At 53.6% G+C, this 12,445-nt stretch overlaps 1 protein-coding gene across 3 annotated transcripts in view; it reads left to right on the top strand.

The window, feature by feature from the left end:
* The first annotated feature begins 957 nt into the window (after nt 1–957).
* Nucleotides 958–12,445, top strand: part of DENND3 (DENN domain containing 3) — a 63,436-nt gene continuing 51,948 nt past the window's right edge. For 2 of the 3 annotated variants that reach the window (XM_044781109.2, XM_070481690.1), the window contains exons 1-4: nt 958–1,203; nt 7,734–8,013; nt 8,913–9,028; nt 10,410–10,546. In XM_044781109.2, coding sequence (XP_044637044.2) covers nt 1,102–1,203; nt 7,734–8,013; nt 8,913–9,028; nt 10,410–10,546 — 635 coding nt within the window. In that variant the 5' untranslated portion in view covers nt 958–1,101. Of the gene's footprint in view, nt 1,204–3,898; nt 3,961–7,733; nt 8,014–8,912; nt 9,029–10,409; nt 10,547–12,445 lie in introns of all 3 variants that reach the window. The other variant, XM_070481691.1, reaches the window with a different exon arrangement.

Raw genomic sequence — 12,445 nt, forward strand, 5'->3', positions numbered from 1 at the left:
CAGGTTATTTATTTTTGTTAACAATCATAGATTATTAGAACTAGAAAAGTTCTTTTGGAATCATTCCCCACCGGGTTTTACTGACACATGCCAGGGTCCAGAGAGGGTGAGGGATTTGCTCAAGGTCAGCTGGGAGGCAGAGCTAGGACTGGAACTCGGGTCCACTCCAGGTTCTGTCCAATGACCAGGCACCAAAGCTAGTCTCCTGGGCCCAGCCCGTGGCTGGGGCAGGCCCGTGGTCCACCGCGATCAGGCCAGGCCTGGAGCTGGCCGTGGGAGGGCCCTGTGCAGCCTCCCACCCTCCTTAGTCCTGTGCGTCCCGGGCTTACCCTGCCCCATTTCCTGCTGAGTTTACTCAACCTCTTATTGCACCTGGCCAGCCTTAGGTTAACTGCGCAGAGTTATTAACCAGGAATGGAGCTTTCCACCCGCTTCCCCGCCAGCCCTTCCAGCTGTCCACGCCTGGCCTACTCCGCGGCCCTGGACCCAGGAGGGCTTCCTGGAGGCGGCGACAGCGGAGGGGGATGCGCCTGGCCTTATTCCCTCCACGCTTTCCATGGTGGGCCCAGGGGCTTGCCGGCGCAGGGGATCCTCACGCCCGGGGCCCCTGGGGCTGGGAGCCCTTGCCGGCCACCTGGGGACCGCACCCATTCCTTCCTCAGCTCCGGGGGAAAGGGGCTGCGGCGGGGCGGGGCCGGCAGAGGGGGGCGGTGCGCGTGCCGCGCACGCGCCAGGACCCGCCGGGCCGGTTCGGAAATGACGACCTTGCGCCGGGCCCAGCTCCGGCCCCCGCCAGGCCCCGCCCCCAAGGAAGACCACGCCCCCACCTAGACCTCGCCCCCGCAGGGTTCAACTCAGACCTTCTAGGCCCCGCCCCCGCTCGGGCCCCGCCCCCACCCCGGGCCGCAGGGAAGGCCCCGCCCCCCCAAGCAGGCCCGGCCCCGCGCAGGCCCCGCCCCGCGGACGGCGCTCCCCGGGACCCCCGGGCTGCAGACGCTCGGGCGCTGGGCCGGCGTTGGCGCGACCGGAGCGCGGGGTCGGAACCGGCGGCCGAGCGGCCCCAGCGGGGTGCGCCCAGCAGGCTGCGGCCGCGCAGCAGGCATGGCAGAGGCCGCGCCGCAGCCCCTGGCGCTGCCCTCGGGGCTGCTGGAGCTGTGCGCGCTGCTGGGGGCCCCCCGGGACAGTCTCCGCGGCCCCGAGCAGGTAAGGGCCCCACGGGGAAACTGAGGCGGGGCGCAGGCCGGGCGAAGGTTGGAGGCTGCGGCGGTCGGAGAGCGGGGTCAGGACCTGGAGCACCCCGAGGCGGCGCTCCGTGCCCGGCGGACCCCTCGACCCCCAGCCTGGGCGTCCGGGCCCCGCCACCCCGCCCTGTGCCCACGGAATGCCCTGGGCGGGGACCCCGAGCGTCTGCGGGGTGGAGGCAGCAGGCCGAGGTCCGGCCAGGCCCGGCTCCCTCCAGCCTGCGGTGCCCAGAGCAGCCGCCCTCCCAGCAGCGGAGGAGTCGCGGGTGGCCGCCGCCCGGCTCCTTCCCTGGCCCTCCCGGAGCGCCCCTGGGCGGGGACCCGCGGGAGCCCTGCGGCCACTGCGGTGACCGGGGGCGCTCGCGTGCGCCCGCCCCTCGTCTCCAGGACGCCCACCTGGGCGAGGTGCAGGCGGGGTGGGCGAGGCTAATGCGGCCGCTGCGCCTGGACTCTCCCGGCCTCGCCTCGACCCCGATTAAGTGATTTCATTCGTGACGCAAGGGCTCACTGTCCCCTAAGTGGTGGGTTCTGTTCTAGGGACGGTTTACTGAGATTTTAAGTTTTAGATTTAAGGACTGCCTTTACGTGTTCTTCATTTAGCCGATTGCGATGAAACCTAGCTGCTTTTCTCACTCGCGCTGGAACCCTTGCTTCCTCCCTCTCCGTTTCCTCTGTCTCTGCGCCCTAGCAGCCAACGGGACAAACTCTTGTCCCTTTCTCCAGGAAAGCAGCAGCTTTGGAAATTCTCCTTCTCCTTGTTTCTTTCCTGTGCTCTCACTTTTTCTTCCTTCTGGAACCCCGGCTCACTTTGAATCAATCTGTGGCCCTCTTCCTCTCTCGGCCCAGGATGTCAGTGACTGTCTATGTCGTTTTCTTTTGGTTAATTCAGAGATTCCCCGACTCTACCGCCCAGTTACCTGGGCAGGTCCTTTCTTCTAGTTCCAGATGACGGCATTGAAAGGCAGAGAAAGGCATTTGAGAATTGAAGACTGCAGGGTTGAAAGGACCTCACCCAGAGAAGCTGAATGTGGCTGAAATGAACCAGACCAGTGTCTGTTAATGTCTTGGTGGTCTCTACTTCTTGGCTTTAGTACAGAGCCAATTCGATGATTTCTGCATTTTCCTCCCCTTTTCTTACTCCCTGACCCCCCCATAATGTCAGTGTCCCCTTTTGATCTCCATCTCCTTTGACCCTTGTTGACTGAGTTCACTTGTCTCTCTGCCTTGAAGGTGCCAAATGGCATTTCCTCCTTTTTCTTCTAATAGGAAATGAGCTGGTTGTAGTCTTCTCCACAGTTAGGCATCTTTGCTTCTTGGACGGTTACAACGCATCTGTTTGTTGCCTTGATGTGAGACATGTCTTTTGAGAGCAGGATGAATCAACTGGAATATTTACAGTGGTACTTTCCTGAACTGCACAGGCTGTAACATTTTCCCAGTGGGCGGTTCGCTAATCTACATGGTAACTTTTATCCTCTTTATTCCATACCCTGATTCTGTTAGGGGTTTGGCAGAGGATGGAGAGAAAAATAGTTGAAGGAGCAGGAATAAAGGGAGGTTAAGAGATGGATTAAACTTCCTGGAGCAACCTTACTTCAAGGCCTACGTTAATGTTACGATTAACCAACCATATCTTCGTACTTAGTTTTATTTTTGTAGCAGTTCTATTTTAAATGCCGAAGCCCTTTTTGTAACTTTTAATTTTGCTTTTTAAAATAGCTATTTCTCTGTGGTTCAGGCATTTATATTTGGTGACACATGAAAAAAGGCCCAGAGGTATGAGAAACATCCAACTTAATCTTAGGACTGTATAGTGTCCTGACTTTTTGTTTTACTACTTAGCTGGAGTGTGTTTGTTTTATGAGATAGTGACAAAGAATTCGAGCATACAGTTGGATCCCATGTGGGCTGCTGGGTTCCCACAGAGATGGAAGCGTGCTCTGCACACCTTTCATAGTCTAGGTCTCTAGCTAATTCTGTGTGTGAAGGCACATTTTTATGGTTTTTAGTGGAGAGCAAGCATCCTGGCTTTCAATTTCCAGAGCAGCAGTGTCCAGCAGAAGTTTCTGGATGGTGACAGCCAGTGCTCTTTATCTGTGCTGTCCTATACAGTAGCCACCGGCCACATATGGCTACTGGATGCTAGTGCCCCTGAGGAGCTGGATTCTTAATTTCATTTCATTTTAATTAATTTAAATTTGAATCGCCTCAGTGGCTACTGGCAACTGTGTTGGACAGTGCAGTTCTAGAGCAATAAAAACATCCATTAATTTCTGTTTTGTTTCACAAATGATGGCCAATCCTATAGTGAAGATCAATGCCACTGTATCATCTAAGGGAAATAAGTCTGTGACAGATGAATTAGGGTGTTGTGGGTTTTACTTTTTAATTAGCTCTTTTTTTGGAGGGGCTAAAATGGTTATTGGGTGGGGCTTTGGTAAGTCAGTGTCTGGGGGAGAAGAGCAGGAAATAACTGTCGCAAGAGTCGGTGGAAATGGGCCTTGTCTTAGCCTGTGGGGGAGGGGCAGTTGCCCCATATGTCAGAAAGGGACGTAGGACACGCTGGGCTCCAGGAGTGCTTGGAGGCTTTCTTCTAATTAAGGAGTTGGACGTGTGCGAATGGTACCGGTGAGACTGTTCATTGCTCCCGTGCTCAGGTTGTCCAGCGTGAGGAAGACTGGAGGAGGACCCAGCTGACCCTCAGGAGGGGATCAGGCAGGTACGCTGCTGAATTGTCACAGGGTGACACTGTGTAGCTGGGAACGGGGAAGTCAGCCACGCTTATGGTCAAGTGGAAAAAAAAGCTAATGGAATCATTTAAATAGGATGACTGTGTTTACGAAGGAATTATATTTATATATACATAAAACGTGGGAAGAATGTATCCCACTGTGCAAAGTGTGTTACCTTTGAGTCATGGAATTAAAGGAGGCCTTCCCTTCCTATTGTTATTTCTTTTATTGTTTTTATATTGTTGTTATTTTCTTTTTAATGAGACTATGTTGCTTATCCAATCAGAAAAGGGAGCGGGGATGTGCGTTTTGAGAAAAAAACAGATGGGTGAGGAACTGCTGGATGCCGAGCTGGCTGAATTCGGCCACATCACTTTCATGACTCAAGATGAATCGAGGGAATGGGAATTTTATTGCCTTCAGTGTGATGACCAACATTCAGCCCAGAGCATGCCTCTCAGGGGTCACCGAGTGCCGGAGCCCGGACGGGTGAACCGCATCCACTAAGAGCCGTCTTCTGTGCTAAGTGTGGGGATGCAGAGGGGACAGGAAGGCAGTCCCTGCCTCACCCACCACACAACCCTGAAGGTGATGGAGTACCACTGTGCAGGGCCGCTGTGCTTTAGGAAGTGATTGGAAAGGGAAGGTGGGAGCCTGGAAGGAGATGCTCTAGGAGGTGATGAGGGAGGGAGTGGGGCCTGGAAGGAGGTGCTCCAGGAGGTGATGAGGGAGGGGAGTGGGGCCTGGAAGGAGGTGTTCTAGGAGGTGATGAGGGAGGGGAGTGGGGCCTGGAAGGAGGTGTTCTAGGAGGTGATGAGGGAGGGGAGTGGGGCCTGGAAGGAGGTGTTCTAGGAGGTGATGAGGGAGGGGAGTGGGGCCTGGAAGGAGGTGTTCCAGGAGGTGATGAGGGAGGGGAGGGGGCCTGGAAGGAGATGCTCTAGGAGGTGATGAGGGAGGGGAGTGGGGCCTGGAAGGAGATGCTCTAGGAGGTGATGAGGGAAGGGAGTGGGGCCTGGAAGGAGGTGTTCTAGGAGGTGATGAACCAGGGGCATGACTGCAGGGAGAGGAAAGTTCCCCTCCAGTGAGGGTGAAGATGAGATGGTCCCTGGGGAGGTGATGGACTGGGGAGCGTCTGGGCACCTGTCAGGCAGAGTGAGGAGCAGGGAGAGCACAGCATCGTAACAAAGTCATGTGCGTCTGGAGAATGACTGAGGGTTCAGTCGTGTGTGGCTTTGGGGGTACCCTGGCTTCAGAAGCAGGCTCAGGTGCATAGCCAGCCAGGTTGTCAGTCTGTCCTGTGACGCGTGGACACGTGTGATACATGCCCGGGAGTGTATAGTAATAACGGCAATGTAGAGAAACAGACTCTTTTTTGGGTCTGGTGGAGGGATAGAGGTGGGTCTCTGGGGCTGGTTGGGCCCGTGGAAGGGCCTGGTCTCTCCTGGGGCAAGAGGCCAATGCCAAGCATCAGGAGCCACTGCCCGTTGGAGCAGGTGAGTGACGAGCCGTGTGTGCCGTTTAGACAGGGCCACCCCTTTGGGAAGTGGACCTGGATGCAGGTAGGGGGTCTGGGCCGAGAGAGCAGGTGGTGTCATTCTCCCAGGAGAGACCTTGAAGGATTGGTTCCTGGTGAGTCTGTGCTGCTGTGAGCCTGGGGGTGTGCAGGTGCTCGGTCTGAGGGTGGCCCTGAGGTGTGGGTTTGCAGATGGGGACTGAGGGGGCAGGGCCCACAGTGCCGGAGTCCCAGCCCCAGAGACCGCAGCGGTGACGTCTTCCTCGCAGAGGAGCGTGTAGGTGGAAGATCAGGTTTGGGGGAAACCGGCATGAGCTTAATTTTGGAAACGGGAAGTTTAAGGGGACCCATCTGGGTCTGTCAGGAGGCAGTTGGGTTAGTCTGGGACTGGAAAGAGGTCTGAGCTGCGAGGAGGACTCAGAACTGTCCCCGTGTGCGTGGATGGAACCTCCTGAGTGTTCAGATTGCTGGCCGGCCAGGGGCGTGAGGAGGGACTGGGGCCGAGTACTCAGCCCTGGGAAGTCACGGCCAGGAGGAAAGGGTCCCCAGGGGGCTGCGGAGGAGCAGTCAGGACGGAGGTAACAGAGCAGAAGGAGGTGGCTGGGGAGGTGCCTGGAAAAGGGCCGTCAGCTGTCTGGGCCTGTCTGCCTGGAGCAAACTGTCGCTCCTCTGACTGTCATTTATCTCGAGTGGTTTCGCGGTGGGTGACGTACCGCTCAGTGTTTTGTGAGGGAGAAATAGCCGAGCATGTTTTCATAGTTAGGGCCCAACTGCTGATCTTGATAGGAAAGTTTTAGAAAAGATTTCATATAACTGAAGAACTGGGTTCCTTTCATGCATGACACACCGATTAACACAATTAACAGATTAACACAATAATCTGGATTTCCCATGCTTGGTCCTGGTTCCTACTGGTATTCAATCTTTTTCAAAATATAAAGAAATTTTTGTCTACATTTAAACAATATAGCATAAAAGCACGCATATAGCGTTTAGAGTGTATTTGCGGATTGAAAATGCCGTCGTCGTATGAGTCCTTTCTGTGTAAGAATGCCCCGTTGGTACCACTGACTCTTACTGAAATGTTGATGTTGGCTCTGCCTTTTCTGCTGGTCAAGGAGACATTTCTCCTGGTGACAATGATGTCCTTCCTGCTGCCCTTGCTCAGGTCCCTCAAAGACCCTCCAGTGCCTGCGGCCCACCCCGGGCCCTCTTCCCTTCCCGTATCTCTCATATGCAGAGAATCCTGCTGCAGACTTTTCTCTCTGTCCAGCTTGGTGCCCAGACCACTTGCTTCTCCCTCATGGACTAAGGTTCACATGCCTTCTTGGAAAGACCTGGAAGCAGTCAGCACCATGCGGGTAGTCTCAACTCTGTAGTAAGAACTCTATCAGGCCTGTAGTTAGACAGAAAAGACAGAGAAAGTGGGGCCCAAGTTCTTGATATTTTGGGGAAGAATGAAAAGACAAAAGGTTAAAAAAAAATGTGCCAAGTTCAAGTTTAAAAGCATTTGAGCTGAATGGCCCCCTTTCTGGATGGACCATGGTCGATGGAGGAAGGATGCCTCTCTTCTTGCTGTATCCGTCAGTGCCTTTTCCTCACTCCTCTCTCCATCTTCCCTGATCAGTGGTGACGGAACTGACGTGTGTAATGGCCCGGCTGGCGTGGAGGGCGCTGTGTTGGGAATTGTGGATTGTATGGGGCTTGACAATATACAGAGCCCTCACCACACTTGCCCACCCCACTACCCACATCACAGGATGTGGGGGCTTTCTGGGGGCCCACGGGGGCTGAGCACTTTACCTGTTCAGTCTCCTGTATTCCTTGCACTCACCGTTTGCAAGGGAAGCTCAGAGGGACCACGTAATTTGCTGCTGCAGTTTGAGACAGAGCCGGGATTTGAACTCGGGTCTGGCCATCCCAGTACCCACCCGTCTCTGACCCACAGCGCTTTGTGCCGAGGGGTGGGTCGGTGCCGTCCGTGCTAACAGCCCAGGAACCGGGCTCCAGGAGGTTAATGACTTGCCTGAACGAAGGGCCTGAGACATTCCTAAAAGCCACTTCCAAGGCGGTCCTTCCCGTCCTGAGCTGCTGGCTGAGAGGCTGTTCACATGACAGTGCACACTCGTGCTGTGTTTGTGGGCGCACAGGGGAGACGACGACAACGAAGGGTGGATGCTTAGACGGAAGGGCGGAGCAGAACAAGTGCCGCGCCGCTGTGGTAACTCGTATTGCTGCCTGTTTTAGGTTGCCCAGAGAAAGGGAGTCAAAAGTCTGTCTTCTCTCGATCCGGAGGTCCTGTCCGTTTTCGTGCCTCCGTTTGTCAGTAAGGAGGACGGTCAGACGACTGGTGCCAGCTGCGTGCTTCTAAGCAAACCCAGAAGGCGCTCCCTCAGGAAGAAGAGAGAGAAGCCCAAACCAGAGCCCTGGAAGGGCCTCCCGGGGGGCCCCAGAGAGCCCGACTCCGAAGACATCAGCATCCCCAACGGCGTGGACCTGCTCGCCCTGCCTCAGCTGTGCTTCCCAGGTATCCCCTTGCTTTCTAGCCTCACCAGTGATCTGCTTCTAGACATCAGCGCACTTGAGGCTGTGGGACTTGGGGGGAGCCGGCAACCCTCACTGCATCTTCTGTCCTATCTCGGGATTGAGTTTTCTTGCTCTTGGGAGTTTCAACGCTAAAAGGAAGCCGAGATCACCTAGCGCAGTCCTCATTTTTTGGCAAACCGAGTCCCAGGGGAGAGGCTGCACGGTTTGTTTATGGTGCTTTCACAGGGTTTCAGTTGGATTGGAAGTCTCGTCTTCAGAGGCCTGGCAGACGGGTTGCCGCCCTGACCCCTTGGCCTGCAGCACTTCCACCCGAGTGTGCTCCCACCTGCCCCCTCCCTGTTCTCTGTGTCCTTTCGTTTTCTCCCCAACTGGCCAGTTCCTGGAAACAGCAGGCTTGTGTTTCTGGGCTTCAGTTTTTGCGAAATGTTAAAAGTGGGTGATGTCGAAAACTCAGACTAAGGACTTGACATAAAATTGCCTGTCTGATAGTTTCCATCGTGGAGTTGATACCGTTTCCTGGCCCCAGGGATTATAAACCGGGATAGGCAGGCACACCCACTTCCCCTGTGTGCCCGGGAGACAGGCACCCTGAGGGTTTCTCTGCGGTCATCCATGTGTTCCTTCACACGTTCTTCAGAGCACACAGGGCTGGCAGAGGAATCGCTGCCCTTTGTGGGGGAGAGGGGGAGGGCTTGAGGCAGGAGGAGCGGGTTCAGAGCATGACGGGAAGAATTAGCACTTCGTGTCCAGGCGCCCCTGTCGACGGTGGAAGAGCCGTGCTCCGTACGCTGTGGCAGCCGGCTCGCGGATAGCCCAGGCCCTAAGGTGCATGACCCGTGGCCATAACGAGGTTTCTTCTTTTTTTTTTTCTGTCCACAGGGGGTGTGTGTGTGGCCTCTGAACCAAAGGAGGATTGTGTCCATTTTCTGGTGCTGACCGATGTCTGTGGGAATAGAACCTACGGTGTGGTAGCCCAATACTACCGGCCCCTGCACGTACGTGGCTCCATGACTTCCCTCTGAGGTTGGGTTTAGGTTTGGTTTTTTTTTTTTTTTTTGAGGAAGATTAGCCCTGAGCTAACTGCTGCCAATCCTCCTCTTTTTGCTGAGGAAGACTGGCCCTGAGCTAACATCCGTGCTCATCTTCCTCTACTTTATATGTGGACGCCTGCCAAAGCATGGTGTGCTAATCGTTGCCATGTCCACACCCGGGATCCGAACCAGGGAACGTGCGAACTTAACCACTGTGCCACTGGGCCGGTCCCTAGGTTTAGGTATTTTTAAATTGTGATCAAATACACATAACAGTCACCATTTTAACCATTTTAAAGTGAACAATTCAGTGGCATTTTGTACATTCACAACATTTGTTGTACAACTACCATTACTTTCTAGTTCCAAAACGTGTTTGTCAACCCCAAGGGAAACCCTGTACCGCTCACTAGTCACCCCCCAGTCCCCCTGCCCCCAGCCCTGGCCACCAGTCATCTGCTTTCTGTTTCTATGGACTTGCCTATTCAGGCCATTTCTTGTAAGTGGAATCATACAATACGTGTCCTTTCGTATCTGGCTTCTTTCACTTCGTATAATGTTGTCCAAGTTCACACAAGTTGGAGTATATGCCAGTGCTTCACTCCTTTTTGTGGCAGAATCATATTCCATGGTGTGTGTAAACCACATTCTGTTTGTCCGTTCCTGGCTGGTGGACATTTGGGTTGTTGCCGCCTTTTGACTATGCAGGGCACCTGGGTTTAGGTATGAGGGTAGATCCAGTCGTCACACATTTGGGGAGTGTTTTCTGGGCAGGGCTGCTGTGTGTGAACCAGCTGGCCTGGGACGAGCTCATAGGGGAAATGAGGGACCTGACGGTATGGAGTGGTCAGCTGCCTACTTCCGGGGGTTTCCAGAAGCAACAGGTAGCCTGGTGGGCTTTGTTTTCGTGTCCCGGTGCTTCACCAAGGGCAGTCAGTGACTTCCACACGGTAGAGGGAAGTGGCTGCCTGGATCACACTCTGCCCTCTGCCCGAGACTGGGGCGGTTACTTTTATCGTTTTACTTTTTGGTGAGAGTCTCCTTACGTGGTTTGCTGTAAGTGTCGAGAGGCATAGGATGTAATCAGATGGGCCCTGCCCCTTCTGCTTGTGGAGTAGGGCAGCTGGCCCAAACGACCTCTGGGGATGTGCAAGGGCCCAGCGCACCGCGTTATACCCTGAGTGCGCGACGTTTCGGTCCTGGCGAGCTTGTCTTCCCCCGTGTGCTGAGAGCTGTCCCGGGAGGCCACATCTCTCGGCCTACATGCAGGCTGTTGTCCCTGTGATTGTGGCGACACTCGGGGCCAGGGTCGGGAGGTGACACGTCGCTGTTGCTTCTTCTCCAGGACGAGCACTGTTTCTACAATGGCAAATCGCACTGGGAGCCGTGCAGACTGAGTGCAGCCGGCTGCTTCGTGCCCTTCGCGGTGTGCGTGGTCTCCAGGTTCCCCTACTACTCGGCGCTCAAGGACTGCCTCTCCTGGTGAGCCTTGGCCCAGCCCTGCCTCAACGTCCCGCCTGGCACCCGGGAGCACTGGCGGGCCAGGTTTGGCCCCATGAGCTCTTGTGAAAACCCAGATTTTTCTAGAAATGGTAACATATGGGAATGGTATGACAGAAAAAGGAAGATCAAGCCGAACTATCAGAAGTAAAATTAGTATGGAGGATTCATTTTTTTTTTTTTTTTTTAAAGAGACATATATTAGGAAGAACTCTTGCTGGCTATTTGAGAAAATCAGGAGGCTGATATTCTGATGAGTTTTATTAACATTTTAAAAATTAGCTTTTTTGCGTAGAATCTTTAACTGTCTTAATGCTGATGTTGACTAGAAAATCTGAGGATGTAGAGAAATTTTGAAAAATCAAGAAAGCATTGCATCGAACCTGATCTGCTCCTGTTGTTGGGGGCTGTGACGTCCCCTGAGGAGGCCCCAGTGTAGACAGGACTCGCTTCCTCGGGGCACACAGGCACTGTGGGGCCGCTGTCTGGATTCTCCCTAAGTTATAGTCTTAGAACTTGTAGTTTGATTACAGACTGAGAAAAAAGCAGTTGACGCAGGTTCCCTTTCGTGTCGTCATGCAGAAGAACAACCCGTGGCAGATCTCTGAGTTTCTAGTAAAGGCTGAGCGTTTCAGACTGACACCTGGACCAGAGGGATGAGCAGATCGACATGTTGCCCGAACAGGAATCCTTGTGTTCACACTAATGACCTTTGTCATTCAAATTCCAGCATGTTAATGTTTTATTTTTTAAAACAAGGCCCGTCTGCGGACATAGCCTGCATTTTATTGCCGTAGACATAAAATATCTTGTAGAACAGAGAGCTGACTTTTTATTCAAGCGTAGTGAGTTGAGCATATGCGCATTTATTCAACATCCAGCTGCCAGGGCGCAGAAAGCGATAGGATGAGAAGTGGGGACGTGGTGCCGTTGTGTGTGGTTAACTGAGAAATCTTCGGTACTGGAAGGTAAATAGCTTCTAAACTAATCTTCAGTTTCCTCCCGTGTAAAATGGGGGAGTTATTCTCACCTTTTACTCAATGAAACGAAGGGTAAGGCCAACCAGTGTTGCATGACAGGCGGTCAGAAAGACAGCGCCCACCTGGCCTTCCCGGCCTTTGTCACACGTGTTTATTCAGCTGTTGACCTTTCATAGTGTGACTGGCAACAAACATTTCCTGCTAGACATGAATGCAAACGCGTATTTAACTTGCAAAAGGTGTTCGTTTTTCACTCTTCTCGAGTTTTCTCTCTCTCTTCCGTGGTCATTGCTAAATGATCAGAACTAGAAAATATAGCTAGACAAGGACAAGTGACAGAAGTTCAAAAGGCAGTGTGTAAACATGACTTTATATGTTTTTTGACATCTGTGTTTTTGCTAGAGTGATACTATGCAAACCATGCCTCCGTGTGGACAAAATGTGGGAGAAAATATATTGAGCTGTGTTTGGGGAATTAGATTATGGGCAGTTTTTTTTCTTTCAAACTTCATGTCAATGCTATTATTTATTTAGAATGAAGACAAATAGGGAGGAATTATCTCCAAATCCTGACATTGGCTCCATGAGTAATTATGTGTTACTTAAAGTAAACATATCAGGTCTTTGATTGCTGGACATGGTGTAGTCTTGTGCTGTGCTGGGGGCATTGTCAGGGTCCACATGGGAGGAGGGAAAGGCGGGGTGTCCTGGAGCAGCCTCTGTGACTGCCTGACCAGATGGGACCCCGCTGGCCCCTCTCTTGGTTCCACGGCCACCTCTGGACTGGCATAGTGGCACGTGTGGTTCCCTAGCTGGGCTCATCCTTTTTCCCAGTCAAGACCCCCTCCTGAGGGCTGAGCTGCTTCTCTTTGACCTCCACGGTCACTGACCCCCGGGCCAG

The sequence above is a fragment of the Equus asinus genome, chromosome 12 (genome assembly GCF_041296235.1).
Source record: "Equus asinus isolate D_3611 breed Donkey chromosome 12, EquAss-T2T_v2, whole genome shotgun sequence".
In the NCBI taxonomy this organism is placed as follows: domain Eukaryota; kingdom Metazoa; phylum Chordata; class Mammalia; order Perissodactyla; family Equidae; genus Equus; species Equus asinus.